The following is an 18,997-nucleotide window of genomic DNA, read 5'->3' on the forward strand; positions in this document are numbered from 1 at the left end:
ATAAAAACATCAGACTCATAATAATATGCATACAAACTCTAAATCTGTAGTATTAAGTAAACTGGTTGAAATGATTATGGTATTATTTTGGAAACATTTCTGACACATTATGAATGTAGGTGCAGAAACAGTTTGATGGAGTATTAAACAAAACATGGTGTACACACAAGCACTTTCCTAAGCAAATGCACTTCTTCTATTAGCGCACAGATGCACAACATCAAGTGCAATAATTCCTCTTGCTCAAAACCTGCTCACTAACTAATGAGTTAAATCAGGTGTATTGAAGCAGAAAAATCAACAAAATGTTATCGGCTCCAGCTCTTCAGGACCAAAGTTGTGCATCCCTGCTTTAGAAACACTTTCTCAATGTTCCTGCTTGAAAATCCCTATTCATGTTTTGAGCTTTTTTTTAATGCATTTATCATTTAAGCAATAAATAGACACAATTTTGTGAGCTAATGTATGTGGTGTTAATACTTCTGAATAAATATTAAATAAATATTCAATACAACAACACTTCTTTCTGCATATTTTATTTTAAACATGGTAAAAATTGCATTTTGAAAAGTGTTCGCAAGTTTTGTGCTAATACACTGGGACTGTGATCAGCAATAATGCAGGAACGAATGAATGAATCTGAATCAGTGCTGCAACCTGAGTGACCGACTTGAAAGAGTTGTAATTATTATGTGAGCCTTGTGGTATTTGGTACCATCTCTTGCATGAATAAATGGTGTGCATGTGCCAGACGTCCACATAAACTTAGAGAAAACAAGATTTGTTGCACCAACCGACCTTCTTACATTGCTCCTATGTCCGGTTCTGAAGCCTGCATCTCCACTGTACATGCTTTTGTTAGTGGTCAAGAGTTAACAATGACACTGGTTATCTGACTATAATGTTGTTATTAAATGTACAAAAACCTGAGGAAAATCCCTTTAGCTTATATTGCAGTTTAATATGAATTTTTTTGGCTTGAAAGTTATTATGACTAAATATGAATATTTATGGCACACTGGTCTATTATGCTAGTCCACTGTGGTAGCCTAGTGGGTAGAGCTTTGGGCCTTCAATCAAAAGGTTGAGAGTTTGAATCCCAGCTCTGCCATAAAGCTACTGTTGGGCCCTTGAGCAAGGCCCTTAACCCTGTCTGCTCCAGGTGCATCCAGAGCAATATTCCAAACAAGCTGGAATATGTGAAAAAAGTTTAATGTAGCCTACTGTACACCTGTATATGTATTAGGGGTGAGTTTATAAAATCGATATTTCGAATCGATCTTTATTTTAATGATCCGATATCGATTAATATAAACGCGAGATCGATCTTTTAAATGAGCCCCTTTTTACGGTGTACACGGAAATCTGTTACCTTCTTTAATCTTGCGTGACCAGCCGCTGTTTTTTCGTGCAACCTGCACATCAGTTCAGCATGGCAGAAGCTCCAGTAATGCCTGGTTCACACTACATGATTTCTGCCCTGATTTTCTGCGACTGGTCTGCGCTAGATTTGCCAGCTCGGGAGCAACTCGGCTCTTAATCAATGTGAAACAGCGAGGGGAAACACACGGGAGAGGTTGTAAACAAGTGGAGCAGGGGCGTAATATAGTTATCGTTCTCTACAAAACAAAATATTTATTAACCTCCAACTTCAGAACAATCCCTGTTGGTCGTGTTGCCAAATCCACTCAGATTCCTTTATTTTTTTCTCTTTGATATTACGCTGCTCATCATCGCACAAACTTTGATCGCTCGCTACTTGTTGGAGTGTATTTTAGGACGTGGTTTCATTAAACCCCTCGTCACTTCTCACGTGTGTTTTTGTGACAAAACGTAGTTTGGGAGACTCATCTGCGATTCCTCCTGGTGATAGATGGTGTAGATGTGAAACCCCCCCATCACCCATCAGTCGTGCAGTGTGAACTGTACAGCCACTCGGCAAATCAGAAAGTTGTGTAGTGTGAACTTGGCATAAGCTGTGCAACAGCCAGGTGTATGTTTACATTACACATACACTGTTGTAGCGTGTCAGACATATAAAATAATAATTAAAAAAAAATTTAATGTTACTGTTTTTTGTTGTGGATTACTTATTTATGTAAAAACAAATATTTTTAATAATGAGTGTTCTTTGTACAATTATCACATTCGTTCTCTGTACATCTGTACATATTTAAACAAAACCTGTTAATGTAACTCAAATATGCCTAAATGTGTTGAATCGAAAATCGAATCGAAAATCGAATCGAAAATCGAATCGAAAATCGAATCGAAAATCGAACATCGAAAATCAAACATCGAATCGAATCAGGACCTTGTGAATCGGAATCGAATCGATCCAGGAAATTAGTGGCGATACCCAGCCCTAATATGTATATACATCCACTGAACAATCAAAAAATATATAAATATATTTAAATATACTTTGTTCGGTGTGCGGTAAAACATCATCAAAGTATTAATATTGACAATATTTATATCACACAAACCAGCAGAATCTCAAAATCACATTTATTGTCTGTCTGTTTTACTTCAAATAAATGAGCATAAAAAATCCCAAAAAAGTTCAATATTTAATAAAGCTTTGCAAAACTAAAAGCACACAGTAAACAGCAGCACCGCGACCCAGATCAACCACACAGCAGCATAAAATCATTACCACTGCTTACCTGAGCTTCTCTTCTTCAAATTCAAATCTTTATCCATGTGTTGTTCCATTAGGAATAAAATCCACTTGTTTTTATTCTTGGGGGCCATCTTGTATGTTTCCAGAATATTTCTAGAATGTTAAAATTCATACCCAACTGTGTTTGTCCACCTAACTAACGAAAACCGTCTTAGTCGGATAATTTATTCTTATTTTATAAGATAATTATAAGTTCCGCCCAAAATCTGAATTCGGAAGCTCTGATTGATTTTCAAGTTTTTCAAGGCCTGAACCATGACTAAATCTTTGGCACAAATACGCACTGATTCATAGAGTTGTTTATGCTCGACACCATAATGAAATAGAGTGAGCACAATGAATGAATCTTTACCAAAGATAAGAGCACAGCTCCCTGATTCCATTCCAATGAATAACTTGTTTGAAAAGTCGTTTCTTTTTTTCTTTTTTTAAATATTTTGTTAATATTTTCTCCCCTTTTTCTCCCTTTTAGCACATCCAATTGCCCGATTGCGTCATGCTTCTTCCCCACCAATGCCGATCCCTGCTCTGATTGAGGAGAACAAAGCTAACCCACGCCCCCTCCGACACGTGGGCAGCATGCCGTATGCATTTATCACCTGCACTTTTGACGAGTGCTGTGCAGCTCAGCGTTGTGTACAGAGAGACACACCCTGAGAGCACTCTTTTCTCATCTCTGTGCAGGCACCATCAATCAGCCAGCAGAGGTCGTAATTGCACCAGTCATAGGAGAGAGACCCGGTCCGGCTTAGACCTGCTCAAATCTGAACAACAGGCCAATTGTTGTTCATGTGGCCACGCAGCCTTAGCCGGTAGGCAGAGCTGAGATTCGATACGATGTATTAGAGATCCCAGCTCTCGTTCCAGCATGTGTTTTTACTGCTGCACCACCTGAGCGGCCAGAAAGGAGTCATTTCTGACTTGTTTTTACTTCATGATTCAGTTTGCTTTTTCACAGACGGATGTGAAGAAATGAGGAAGGGGTAAATTTCATGTGTATAGACACAGTCTGACAGAGCTTTAGAGCCAAAAATGCACCAATCCAATTCAGGGCTTTGGCCATCCACAGTCATAGTGCATTATGTCTGTTTAGACGTTAGGCCAGCAGATGTTAGCATGTCAGCAGATGTTAGCAGATGTTAACAGATGTTAGCAGTGGTGCCGTCTGGCTTCATCAGGGGTGCCGTCAAAAATATTCTGACGTTACTGATATTGAAAATGAAATAAATTTAAAATACAGTCAACTTATCATGAAACTGTAGACCATTAGCCACCTCAAACATCAAAACTTGTCTCACACGCCCCTTTCCCCATGCTACAACGTCAACGCGGGTTGCGTGCGTTGCCTATAGTGAGGAGTCGTTCGCGAACGATCCGATTCTATTGAACGACTCTTTAAAATGAACAAAAGGAACCGAGTCACGCCTCTGGGAGCCGTTATAATATATATTTATATTTCTGTGCTGTTCTTATTGGCTGTAATTCATCCATTCCGCTTTCATCAGTAGAGGAAATTAATCAGTCATAATAAGAGCTGTTTATTGTCTAAATTCAAATCACTTTCAGTATCGCGGAGAGAGCAAGCGACACACACACACACACACACACACACACACACACACAGAGAGAGAGAGAGAGAGCTCATTACCTCATTAATGTAAATATTATAATTTTAAACTTGTTTAATGATGTTAAATCTGATTGGTTCATGGCGCGTATGTTTTAAAGCAGAAACAAACACAGGTACATCTCTGCACAAGAGAGAATTTTTCTGAAACTTAATGCAATGCAACCACAGTACGTCTCTTTTCTGTAGTGTTTTTGTGTGTTAGCAGTACGAGGGATGCAGAGTGTAAGGTTTTTTAATACATTTTAGACTGGGGTGACTTGAGATTTTGAAAACTTTTAAAGGGTGCCATGACTGAAAAAAGGTTGAGAAACACTGGTCTGGTATAATAGACCTCTATGCCACTGAGTGCTCCATTCTAAATAAAAAAATAATAAATAATTCATTCATGCATTTATTAACTGTTCCAGTATTATAAAGACAGAGTATAAGGGACTTGTTGACATGCATATAATAAAGCTCTCATATAAGATGAAGAAATCTGAAAATAAAACATATGAAACAACAATGCTGTAGATAATACTGCAGAGCAGATAATAGCTATCTGTACTTTAGACAAGTAGAAGAAACCAGCTTAAAATTCTGCATGGTGAAAACAGACCTATTTTAACTGCAAAAAGTGTCACAGCCCATGAGCGGGTATACTGATCAAAAAAAGAAATCTGGAACATGTAAAAAGTGTTAATCTGGTGATGGTGGGGAGTCCCATTATGAAATTGCTTATATTTGTCTTATTAAAATTGTATGTGCATTTATATGCATTTCAATGTAAAAAAAAACACTTCAATCATGATGGTGCAGAAATGGATTAGCAGAGTAATAGGTAGAGTAAAAGAAAAAACATGAAAAATCACACTAATAGCAAAGACACAGATATTTGTATCCTGTGGCTCCGATTTACTTTGATGAGCAAAAGGACACCAAGACAACACAGTGAATACATTAGTATCATTTTGTGCCTTTAAGCACTATGCACACGTAACTCAATACACACGTAGATAATAAATCAGTAGCATGCAGAGAATAAATAAAAAGCACTGGGTAAGACAGGGGAACGAATGTTCTGTGTATTCGGATGTAATAAGCCTGTATTGTATAACCTTTTGGCCTTTAAAATTTTTAAAGGGATAATCATAATGTAAAACCAGCAGTGACGTTATGATGTTTGCTTCTGCCCGTTTTCTTCTAATATTGGATATTTGTCACACTTATATGTTTCATAGTTCGTAGTTGTTTCAAAACACAGCTTAAGTAGATCAGCCAGCTGTGCATCTACACAGACATTGGTTAGGCTATGTCTGATTAAGGGGGTTTAGCCGGAGCTCTGCAATGGATAAGCGCCTTGTCTAAAGTATTCCTGCCTTGCATCCAGCGTTTTCTATGGGAACTCGACCTGGATAAAACGTTTAATGAAAATCAAATGAAATTAACAACCTAAGTCACACAAAATAAAGTTTTGATCATGAAGGAAATTAAAGAATTTGGTAGAGGATTGCGATTGGACAGTGATTACTTTTTATCATGGCATAAATACAGCACAGCACTGCTTGCTTGAACTGAAATACAATGAATGTACTGCATTTTCTTCTGGTACATTCAAAGCACCACACAGTGAAATGTAGTACATCTGTGAGTGTGAATTGTTTTTCAGTAAAGGTTTTGTTTTTCATTTTGGCACATATTCTGCATGTTACTATGGAAAAGCAATGATGTGTGTATTGCATTTCACATTTTTCACTGTAGTGATTACATTTCAGTTTGGCAATAATTCCTCTCTGTAGAATAGAAGCAGTTAAAGAAGTTTTGTACAAGGCAGTTAAAAGCAAGACTTTGTGATTTCTTAATTCTCTTTAACCTCTGTTTAGAAATTAGTGAGATTTCAGCTGCTTAACAGTCTGAGGTTGCTGTTGTCTGATACCCTCACCTGTCACCAGTTCACCTGCTTATTGTGAAATTAAATAAAATTTTTATGTTGCTTATGTCCCAACTTTTTTAAGTGTGTTCTAGGCATCAAGCTTAGAATTTATTTATATTTACAAATTCTAATTAAGTAGGTCAATCAAATGATTAAAATAATTTCTGTTGTTAGTTAATTAACAGTTCAAGAGAATTCACAAATCACAGATTCTTGTTTTATTATCTTTTTACAAAATGACCCCAAGTCAGGTTTGTATTTTTTACATGGGTAAAATTTGTCACATGACCTTTTTCTTTTAATAAATAAAATGGTCATTTAAAAACTGTGTTTTTTGTTCCCATTTTATATCACATTTTGCAGGTGAACTGTTTAGTGTGGCAAATATGCATAAATAAAAGAAATCAGAAAGGGATGAATACCTTTTTATGCTACTGTACATAAACACATGCTTTGAATACTCAGTAAGAATTATAATTAGTTTCAACACATCAAAGTCAGGCTCAGCTCATCACTAATACAACTGTCAAGATCAGAGTGTACCTGTTAGAATATATGACTCACAACCTCATGTAGCATGATTACTGCCATTGTCTGCATGCCAGGGTTCTAGGTTCCACAAAATGTGATGTAAAACACAGCTGTTTAGACTTTTGTCACATTGAGTTTAGACCCACAAACCTATAAAGGCAGTAGAAAACCCCAAAAACAAAACAAATAAAAAGGAGCTTGATGTTAAAGTGACTAAATTAAAATGGCAACCATCTGCACAGGTATATTAGGTTGATTTAGAACATAATGTATCAGCTGTAAAGAAGTTCTGATATAAAAGATGTCAAGTGCCATCAAGTCAATGCTGACTCCTGGTGACCATATGGACAGTGTTTCTCCAGAACATTCTGTCATTGGTTTGGGTCCTCAGGCCTCCTAATGGTTTGTTCATTGTTTATCTTATTACGTTCATCCATCTTGTTGCTGTCTGTCCTCTTTCTCTTTTACCTTCAAATCCTTAAACATAACTGACTTTTCCAATGAATAAGTTCTTTTATGTGCCCAGAATAAAAGCTTCAGTTTGGATATCTGGGCTTCAGGTCACTGGGTTTGATTTAACTGAAGATCTATATTTTGTCTATTTTGCTAAGGCATCAATATTCTTACTTTTCTGCATTTTTAATAACCTGCTTTCACAAAGAAACCCACAGTCTGGACAATTCTGATCTTTTTTTGGAGAGACAAAAAATCTTTTTTTTTCTGTTCATTCATTCATTCATTGTTCTGCCAAGTGCCAGTCTGTGTCATATTTCCTGACTGCAGGATCCTTTGCTGTTAATAATTGATTCAAGTGGGCAAATGCTGTCCAAGTCTTTGATATCTTCTCCATTAATACAAAGCTGTAAATCATGGCAGGGGAATGATGTGGTCAGCCATCTCTTAAAAAATAAAATCTAATTATTGTTGTGCATGGTGCAACAGTATAAAAGTATACGCTGTAATAGACCTCATATATTAGGCTGTGCTAAAGGACCAAATGCAATCTATGGTGCAGACACATTTTCCTGAAGTGTTTCTTCTTGAAGAATGGCTGAAAATCCTACCACAAACTATGCAGAACCAAATGAATCTTTGGTACATATGAATTCTAGATATGAATTCTAGTGTTGGGACAAACAATCTGTCTTTCACACTGCTTTGGAACTTACATATTAACTAAACACACTATTGCATTTCTATATTCTAAACTTTTTACAAAGAACCGTGACCTTTTAAAACTAAATATTTTCCATTTGACTGTATCATGACACATTAGGTCATACATATTTAATAAGTCTGCTTGTCCTTCTTCTTTGCATGCTACAAGGTTAATGTAGTGGCCGGTTAAGGAGGTGATTAATGGCCTGACTGTGAAAAGACGCAAAGAGAGAGAAAGACACAGACTGAAGATACTGAAACACTGAATAATGCAAGAAGCATGCAAATAAACTTTACCCACCAGCCAAAACATCTTCCCTTGTTTTACTGTGCAGAGGGTGAGCTGGCTATCCTAAATACCCCATAGGTGTAAATGAGTAAATGTGTGTATTGCCCAAAGGATGCATTCCCTTATTGCGCCCAGTTCACCGACCACAATGCGTGTTGCCAACCAATCTAAGTGCTTCAGTTAGACATGGACAATATGTTATTGTCAAGTTATATGACAAGTTATGTCTATTCTTGTTATTTCTTTCTTCTCCTCCAGTTATTTTCCACGCTGCAATTAATATCCACAAATTTAAACTAGTTTGTTATTGCTTATATATTAAATTTTCATAAAACATTTTAACAATTTGTAAAGTGAGATTTCTTTGCAGAGTTATTGAGATAGTCATAATAATAATGATCATTTATAACATATGTGAACCTTTAATAGATGCCATTAAGAGCCATAAGTAACCCCAATCTATAATAATAATAATACCCAGTATTTTTTTAGCAAATGTACTAGAACAACCCATCATCTACCTGTCCACCATTTGTTTTCACACCTTTCAGAGCTATCATGTGAAAGGTGCTAGGCTTGTAACCTATAGGATGAAATGTGGTTCAATTATGTCTCCGCTTGAGGAAATGTGAGTCTAGTAATGAGACAGGTTGCTCTAGTGAGAATGTCAGGGATCTGCACTTGCAAATACAACTGTCATTCATCGTCTTTATCTGCTTTAAACTAGCCAGAAACCATAGTACCAGAAGAAAAAATCTTGAATTTCCAACTCCAAATCACAAAAAAAACTGGAACAGTAAGGAAAATAAATAAATAAAGTGTTTCTTACATTTACTTTGACTTTTATTTCATTTCAGACAGTATGAATAAAAAAAATTTTTGTCTGATCAACTTCATTTCATCTTTTGATATACATTTATTCCTGCATTTTAGGGTTGCAACACATTCCAAAAAAGTTTGGCCAGTAAAGCATTTACCACTTTGGAATATTGCCATTCCTTCTCACAACACTTAAAAGATTTTTTGGCACAGAGAATACCTATGATAATTCTACAAATCTATTTTTAAAAGAACTGGTACTGGTAACTGGTACATATGTTCACTGGTAGGCACATGTAACTTATACATCATCATTGATTAATTTATAAGCTACACTTATATACAAATAACTTTTTGAGTACTCAAGTACCAAGTACAGCCTATCTGATCAACTGTACACCTTTTCACCCTGCTGTACCTCATAGGACCCCCAAAGACTAGATGATGTTTGGGTGGTGAATTAGTGACACTGCAGTAATGACATGGTAGTGTGTTTTGTTCCGGTATGAGTGTACCAGGTGTAACCTACCTGTTGGGATTTTAAACAACTTAATGTCAGTGTCTAAAAAAGAAGAACATTGCCTCAACCAAAATATAAAGCCAGCAGTGTTCTGTCAGAATGTGTCCACTAATAAAAGACACATAGCATTTATAGTGATGTTGGACAAGCAGGCCTTGCTTACAATCAGCGTTAGGGGTTGAGGTCTGATCTTACCATATCCCAATTTTGAAATACTAATATTTTGGACCCATAATTATGCTTGTTTTCAATGAAAATCAATAACATAACACAACATTTCACAACATGTACAAATGACGCTTAGTAAACAAGACTAAAAGTGAGGCTGATCATGTGACTTGGATTCAATTAATTTATGTAGACTAATCGTTTTTATACACATTAACAATAAGTGTAGCTAATACACATGAACTAAATAATTAGGATAGATGTCCTCATGCATTGAACTGGTGATATAGTGTACAACTACGTACATTACTTTTATAGACACTATTGCTTATTTATTTTACACCGGCTGTATGTACCTACACACATTGATTATTTTATCAGCTGCACTGAAGAAGTGCACTTATATACACTGATTAGCCATAACATTAAAACCACCTCCTTGTTTCTTCACTCACTGTTCATTTTATCAGCTCCACTTATCATATACCATTTACCTTTGTATTTCTACAATTACTGACTGTTGTTTCTCTACATATCTTTTTAACCTGCTTTCACCCTGTTCTTCAATGGTCAGGACCCCCACAGGACCACTACAGAGCAGGTATTATTTAGGTGGTGGATGATTCTCAGCACTGCAGTGACAATGACATGGTGGTGGTGTGTTAGTGTGTGTTGTCAAGTCAAGTCAACTTTATTTATATAGCGCTTTTTACAATATACATTGTCTCAAAGCAACTTTACAAAATCCAGGACCAACAGATACAAAAACCCCTGTTGAGCAAGCCGAGGGCGACTGTGGCAAGGAAAAACTCCCTGAAAATTACAGGAAGAAACCTTGAGAGGAACCAGACTCAGCAGAGCCCATCCTTCTTGGGTGGCCTGGATGATACTTTAAATAAATACACGATTTACACAAATCATACAAACACAGAATTAAATGATCTAAAAGTCATAACTGGTAATAAATAGATAAATAAACAATTAAATAATAATAGAGTTGTTATCCGCTCTAGTCTTCAATAAAGTCTGTAGTGATTTCTTGTCGTTGCAATTACTCCAGACCCGTCACATCTGACAGGAGCAGCATCGTTGTCCCGGCAGTCTCGACTTTAATCCTTAGCCTCGGCGGGTAAACAGGTTTCCATCAGAATGCCCTCGGGGTAAAACAACAGAGAATGTAGTTAATAATGTACAATGCTAGTTGACAAACAGTTTTACAGAGAGTTTTAGACTCCGGCAGCCCTAATTATTACAGCATAACTAAAAGGGAGAGCAAGCAGGTAACAAGGTCATGAAGGCTTTCACAGGACATCAGCGCCCATCTCCCCACCGTCATCAAACCTGAGTGATCGGACAAGAGAGGCAGGACGACAGCAACCCAACATCCCTGATCACCACAAGTTTCTATGACCAAAAGCCCCCATGCTCTGCGCCTTTGTCTATACTAATCAAGAGCCTGAGAAAATAAATATGTTTTCAGTCTAGACTTAAACATTGAGACTGTGTCCGAATCCCGAACAGAGGCAGGAAGATTATTCCAAAGTTGTGGAACTTTGTAAGAAAACGCTCTTCCACCAGCCGTGATCTTTTTAATTCTAGGAACTATAAGTAACCCTGCATCTTGTGAACGAAGTGGACGTGCTGGGTTGTAGTAATTAATAAACTCACTCAGATACTGTGGAGCCAGACCATGTAGCGCTTTATAAGTTAGTAAAAGTATTTTGTAATCAATGCGAAATTTAACTGGCAGCCAGTGTAGAGACGATAGAACAGGAGTAATATGGTCAAATTTTTTAGTTCTAGTTAGCACTCGAGCTGCTGCATTTTGAACTAACTGGAGTTTGTTTATGGATCTACCAGAGCATCCAGTTAGAAGAGCATTACAATAATCTAACCGAGAAGTTATAAACGCATGGATCAGTTTTTCGGCGTCATTAACAGATAGTATATTTCTTATTTTAGAAATGTTACGCAAATGATAGAAAGCAACTCTAGTAATATTATTAACGTGTGTATCAAATGAGAGATCTGAATCTATTGTGACACCCAAGTTTTTTACATCTGGGCTGGGAGTAACAGAGAAAGTGTTTAGGTTTAGCACCAGGTTAGACAACTTGTCTCTTGCAGCTTTAGAGCCAACAAGTAAAACCTCAGTTTTATCTGAATTAAGTAAAAGAAAATTACACGACATCCAGTTTTTTATGTCGTTTACACAATCTTCTATCTTACTGATTGTGTCAGTATCATTTGGTTTGGCTGATATATACAGCTGTGTGTCATCTGCATAGCAGTGAAAGTTTATGCCATGTTTATGAATAATTTCACCTAGTGGAAGCATATAGAGTGTAAATAATAGCGGTCCCAGTACCGACCCCTGTGGAACACCATACTTTACTTTTGTAGTTTCCGAGCATTTATTATTTACATAAACGAATTGAGAGCATAAAATATAAAATATGATTTGAACCAAGAGAGTGCGAGTCCTTTAACACCTACTGTATTTTCTAGCCTCTCCAGTAAAATGTTATGATCGACCGTATCAAACGCTGCGCTAAGATCTAATAGAACAAGAAAAGAGACACATCCATTATCAGAAGACATTAACAACTCGTTAACTACTCTAATTAATGCGGTTTCGGTACTATGGTTGGGTCTAAATCCTGATTGAAATTTTTCATGAATACAATTTTCATTCAAATAAGAACATAGCTGTTTGGAAACGACTTTTTCTAATATCTTTGAGACAAAAGGAAGGTTTGAAATTGGCCTATAATTAGATAAAACATGTGGATCAAGATTAGGTTTTTTAATCAGGGGTTTAATAACAGCACTTTTAAACAATTTAGGTACATATCCAAGGCTAAGGGATGCATTGATTAATGTAAGCAGGGGCTCTACAATAGCTGGGAGTAAATCTTTAAGTAAACGAGTTGGAACAGGATCGAGTATACACGATGATGACTTCGATGATTTAATCAACACAGTTAGTTCATTTTGGGAGATTGGATTATGTTGTGGATTATGTTGTGCTGGTATGAGTGGATCAGACACAGCAGCGTTGCTGGAGTTTTTAAATGTCCACTCACTGTCCACTCTATTAGACACTCCTACCTAGTTGGTCCACATTGTAGATGTAAAGTCAAAGACGATCGCTCATCTGTTGCTGCTGTTTGAGTTGTTCATCTTCTAGACCTTCATCAGTGGTCACAGGACGCTGCCCACAGGGCGCTGTTGGCTGGATATGTGTTTGGTTGGTAGACTATTCTCAGTCCAGCAGTGACAGTGAGGTGTTTAAAAACTCCATCAGCATTGCTGTGTCTTATTCACTCATACCAGCACAACACACACTAACACACCACCACCATGCCAGTGTCTGAGAATGACCCACCACCAAAATAATACCTACTCTGTAGTGGTCCTGTGGGGGTCCTGACCATTGAAGAACAGCATGAAAGGGGGCTAACAAAGCATGCAGAGAAATAGATGGACTACAGTCAGTAATTGTAGAACTGCAAAGTGCTCCTTTATAGTTAGTGAAGCTGTTAACATAGACAGTGTTTGTAGAACCAAGGAGGTGGTTTTAATGTTATGGCTGATTGGTGTATAATTAATTATTGTAGCTCATCTGACTGTTACCCAGCCTGTCTGTAAAATGAAAAAGTAACACCATATGACCACCCTTGAGCAGGTAATGATTTGATGGTGGACCTGTTAAGTGCAGCAGTGACTCATAGTAGTGTGTTGTACCAGTACAGCACATGAAGTCCCACTAGTTGGGGGTATGCTAAATTTGTTTTTGCAGTTTTTAAACAAGTCATACATTTCTGTTTCTTCAATGAATTCGCTTGAATTACTATTTTGAAAGCAAATCAGGTTTGATTATCGTTGGGTTTCTCCCTTGTTCTTTGGTTTTGTCCATTATTTTTCATTAAATTAGGCAGCAACCATGAATAATTTATTATAAAGAATCAAGCCAATTCGAAAAGAAAAGCAAATCCTTTATCTTTCATTTTGAATCGATTATAATAGTTGGTTGATGTTAAATCATTTCTGCTTTTTATGATTTGGCATTAGCAACTGACCTTCTCACACCAAGAGACTTCTCACACCTGTAGGAGAAAGGTTCGGGGGTGGATGTGATGGCGTCACCTGAATACATTAATCTCTGCACTCCGGAGGTATAAATAGAGAAAGTTTTAAAGCTTCGATAGAGTGGAAAAGTGAAGAAACCGTAAGTGAGGAACTACAGAATATAAGCTGCTGTTCTGACCGCATCCTCCTGCGTTAGCAGCATTAATAGCATCAGTATGAACAGAATCAGGACCGCGCTGTATTTCTCTCTGTGTATCTCAGTGCTCAGTGTGATGTGTCAGCCTCACACTGCACTGGATAACCGACTGGCAGGGTCTGAGGAACAGCTGCTCACCACACATCTGGTAAGAACACGCCTGTTAAAACTGGTCTAAAACCATTGCTATTAACAATTTAAAATCACGTTTGGATTCATTTGTTGCGCCCGTTTCACAAATGCCCTGGTTATTTGATCATCCATACAAAAAGAGTTGTATATTTTTAAAGCACTAAATGCTCTGTTTATTTTCTCAGGCTGAAGCGATCGAAGATCTTTTAAATGACGAGGACAATCGGTTATCACCAGAGAAAAGAGCCAGTATCATTCCGCGGGTAAAACACATTTAAACAGTTCAATTAGCACAACAGAGAAAAGAGATTTGTTTGAACAGTGGTATTATCAGGGTATTTTGGGAAGCAGTTAAATACTGTGTATGAGTTTCCTCATAGTTAACTACATTTTATTAGGAACCTTTAAGTTACTCTCTGCTGAAGTGCTGCACTTTGTTTTGTATATCTTAAACATAAAAGTGATCCTAAAGTAATTACATTAAAGAATAGTTAAAATGGGATTAAAATACTTTTACAAAAATGTAACAACAATTAATTGTACTTTAATATTAATAGGTAATGTAAGCTGGGTAGCATAAATTAAAGAAAGTACTTGAGTATTGATATCGGGTTGGTTTTCTGTATTATGTGACTGCATATTTTAACAAATGTATACTATAATATTATACAATATAACATAATATAATATATTATATTATATATTTAGTGTCTGTTTATGTAAATTTTGGGGAAATCTCAATGACTCATTCTCTGGCAAGAATAATGATAATACTATCCCAAAAGCTAAAAAGAAACATAGATGAGTAAAGAAACACAAACAATGACTTCAATGTAATTAAATATATTTTAAAAATCGTATTTTAATTTCAGTAAAAAAATTATAATGCTTCTTATAAAAGTTAATAATAAAATTGACCTTTAACTGGCTAAACATCTTTGTTGTTGAACCCTAACATTACAGCTTTGGATTCAATTAAAATATTTAACTATTTTTATAAGTTGCTTTATTTTATCTATATTCTTGTAATGTTGGGCCAACCCAACATAAGACTGACAAGAAGATTTTAGCTAAGCACCTATTAACTTAAACTTTCATTTGTTCCGAGCTGGGTTATCTTAATGATATACAACACAGAGAAATCTGTGCCAACCATATCTTTGGTATGTTAAACAGAAATTGTATGGATTTTGGACATTCACATAAAATGTTAATCTGTATACTTTCACGTTGTATAGTGAATCAATAGAACAGTTCTAAAAATCGAAAAGTCTAAAAACATTCTTATCTGATTTTGATTTTGTGTATTCACGTCAGTAGTGTATGTGTAGAGTGTTCAGCTGGTCTTTTATTTTACAAATTATATTAAACTAATTGGACTAAACTATCTGTCTACATAAGTCTATTTTGAATTAATGAAAACTTTTAAAAATTCAAAAACAATTTGTTGGGTGGTTAATGGTGTTAAACAGATCTCTCACTAAAGTATTAGATTTTTTGCATAATAAAATGTTTTAACAGCTCTTACCAAAACCCTAAGATCCTCACAGATGATGCTAAAAAGTTGGCATTTTAAACCTCTCTCATATAGTGTAAGGAAAAAAAATAAAATGAAGCACATTTTTTGATTGACCCATTTCTGATTGTAAATGTGTGTTCAGTGTGATGTGGGTGAGCGATGTGCCCTGAAACATGGGCCACGCATTGGCCGGCTGTGTGATTGTATGAGAGGGAGTGCCTGCAACACCTTCTTCCTGCGATGCTACTAACCCACCATCTGGAACTACAATAACAATAAGGCACTGCCCCACTAGCTCAGCTGGGATCATGGTCAACAATACGTCTGTAAATAGATTGTACATACGTGTAAACGTACACTGTCATCATGAAATTGCTGTTTTGCTTGTTAACTTGTTACCTGTTAGGACACCAGTTTAAACTGAATCATTTTTGTGAAATAAAATATATTTAAATGTCTTGGAAGTCCATTGATTCTATTTTAATAGTGTCTAATGTACAAAGCTATTGATACGTTTATTTAGTCTACTGTATAGGCTACATATTTTACACACACTATAAGGCCAAAAGTATGTAGACATCCTATTATATACAATTATTTACATGCTTTCAATGTGTCAATAGTCTGGGAAATGCTCTTGCATGACAATGTCTCTGTAGTTTGACAAGTTTGATGTGGAGGAAATTCAGTGGCCTCCACAGACCCAATGCCAGCCTTTTTGTTTAAACACCTTTGAGATGAATTGGAACATTAACTGAAAATCTGGCCATCTTATTAAACATAGTGGCTGACCTCATACATTTTCACAAAGCATTTTCAGAAGAGTAAAAAGCTGTTATAGATGCAAGGGAGGAGGGGGATTCATAATATTTAAGGTTTAGCATTGGTTTGTACATCAAGCTCATGGTCAGGTGTCCACATATAATAAATCAATACATAAACCTTGTGTCATATAAGGCTATATCTTTTCCACATGGGTGTTCACACAGATTTTCCCTGACTACATTTTTCTCTCGCCTTCCAAACATGAATGAGTGGTTTGATTATTTGTGTGTATGTTGCAATAGATTGATGCCAGGGGGTCTTCTGCCATGCATCCAGCTCTTATGGGAAGAATAATAAATGAATGAAAATCTATAGATTTTACATGCATATGCAAGTATTTCAACTCGAGTGGTTACAAGCTAGACAGACTATAATAGCAAAATGTGTTTTCTTCCCCTGCAACCATAATAACAGTACTATGAGATGCTTCCATGTTTTCAAACTCCCTATAAACAGTTAAGGTTATGGCAACATGAAAGGCTTTTGTGGACATGTATTAATTTCTGGGCATGTATATTACTTATTCTTTGAAGTAATATTATGGCTGCAAATAAGTTATAAGAAGATAAACATTAAAGGCCATAAATAAATAATTTAATGAAGTCAATTGAGTTTTCTATTACTGGCCAGTGATTAATGTGGATCCAGCTATTACTGACCAATGGCCATGTATCTGACGGATGTAATAGGTTGGCATCTGATGTTTTCCACAAAGGGTTTTGAGTCAGTGATGAACTTTCCAGACCAGCAACTGTGCTTCATAAATACATTCAGTAAATCACTGCATACTGAGGATTAATAACAGGGTGCCCTTTTCAATGCCAGCAAAATCCCCAGCTAACTAATGTGGAATTTAACCTTTGCACATTGAAATGTAAGATAATAGGTACATTGCCAAGATAATCAGGAAAAATGTGTCAGTTCATTAGTGTCCTGACATTTGTTTCAATAAAACACCAAATGGTCTGCATCAGAATAAAATGACACTAAACATAGCAATCTTTTTGTAATATTACTCAGACAATTTTAGCAACGTAATTCAAGAATGTCACTGCCGGTGAAATTAGCCTAACTGCACAACACACAAACACAAAGAAGCACACACACCCTCAGACACATACACAAACACTGAAGAGACTGTTACAAATAGCATAAACAGACTATACCATCAAAACTATCACCTTTATTGTATCTATTGTTTCAGGTGTAATCAAACCCTCACTGTATGTCAGCAGTGTTATCATGAGTTACCTCATATCCTATTTGTGATTTTGGCATTTTGCTGTGCTATAGATTCCAAAAAGAGATGTTATATGTGAATGTTTACAGTGCATTCACATTATAGTTAGGTGTGACAATGTCTTTTTGGGTCACAGTGCTTTTGCACCGTCTGAACCTCTGTAAACAGTCCAGCAAAGTCTGCTACCAGAAATATGGCAACATCTTGGTCATTTTAAATGTAAACCTTCATTGATTGGCCGATATACTGTTTAAATCATATGCTTTCTAAAAAAAAAATCTATATAGTGAGTTCCAAAATAGTAGCCTCACTATTGGTCAAAATTCAATTTAGCAAACTATTTAGTTAATGGGATGGTATTTGGAACACAACTCTGTTTTGTTCCATGTGCTGCCTGATTTAAGTTTTATACTTTATAGTATGTGTACTCTGATGCTCCTTAAATTCCCATTCTCAATTTTTCTCACAAGTGGATCTGCAGCCCCAGTAGCCCCCTTCCCGCACATTTAGCTGTGAGTAGACTTCACAAAAATGATTTAAAAAAAAAGTAGTAGCTATTAAGAAACACTCGGCATAAAGTGGAAATACACCTTGGACAGGGTTCCGGTTCAGTGCAGGGTATTACACACTTTGCTCACCTCAAGACATTTAGACCTGTTTATAAACAAAGGCAGATAGAGTACACAGATGCAACCCAATGCAACCCATGATGGCATTAGTAATTTATTTAGTTTACATGTCTACATATAATTTTTGTTTTGTTGTTAAACATTGTGGTTTTTAACCATTTTACAAAAGTAAAAGCCATCTTAAAGATTCTTCCCTTTAGTGTAAAGGGCTAATTCTATATGGGCTTTTAAATCTTTTAAAGGCATTAAAATATAACCATGGTAATGACTTTGCCACCTGTGCCACTATAACAACATTTAGCTAACTCTACACAGTAAAAAGGTAAATTGGTAACTGGGGAGTGTATCATGATTGGGTATGAATGGAGGATCCACCAGAGTCTTTGCATGGTAAGATGGGTCAGGGGTTCCACTTTGTTGGAATTGCCAATCACTTCAGAAAGAACATTCAACACAAGATTGCAAAGAGTTTAGGTCTTTTACCATGTAATGTACATAATAATGCCTTAAGATTGAGATTAAGATTGAAAACCACTGCTAAATGTGTGTGACCTTCGAGTCCTTTTTACAGGCTTACATGATAAACCATCAGGCTACTCTTATAAAATAAATAGCCATGTGGGCTTGAGAGTACTTCGTAAAACCATTGCC

General features: G+C 36.3%; 1 protein-coding gene across 1 annotated transcript; it reads left to right on the forward strand.

Moving 5' to 3' along the window:
* Positions 1–13,989: 13,989 nt before the first annotated feature.
* On the forward strand, positions 13,990–16,110 carry cart4 (cocaine- and amphetamine-regulated transcript 4). The gene is made up of 3 exons (XM_062990631.1): positions 13,990–14,149; positions 14,319–14,396; positions 15,795–16,110. The coding sequence occupies exons 1-3, from the start codon at positions 14,021–14,023 to the stop codon at positions 15,900–15,902; spliced, it is 315 nt and encodes a 104-aa protein (XP_062846701.1). The 5' UTR covers positions 13,990–14,020; the 3' UTR covers positions 15,903–16,110.
* The last annotated feature ends 2,887 nt before the right edge of the window (positions 16,111–18,997 follow it).

This window comes from Trichomycterus rosablanca, chromosome 2 (assembly GCF_030014385.1).
Source record: "Trichomycterus rosablanca isolate fTriRos1 chromosome 2, fTriRos1.hap1, whole genome shotgun sequence".
NCBI classification, from domain to species: Eukaryota; Metazoa; Chordata; class Actinopteri; order Siluriformes; family Trichomycteridae; genus Trichomycterus; species Trichomycterus rosablanca.

Bases quoted from the DNA above. Each gene is read 5' to 3' on its own strand.
- cart4 (XM_062990631.1), top strand. From the start codon at position 14,021: ATGAACAGAATCAGGACCGCGCTGTATTTCTCTCTGTGTATCTCAGTG. The intron at 14,150-14,318 runs GTAAGAACACGC...TTATTTTCTCAG, and splicing joins AGCTGCTCACCACACATCTG to GCTGAAGCGATCGAAGATCT. The intron at 14,397-15,794 runs GTAAAACACATT...ATGTGTGTTCAG, and splicing joins GAGCCAGTATCATTCCGCGG to TGTGATGTGGGTGAGCGATG.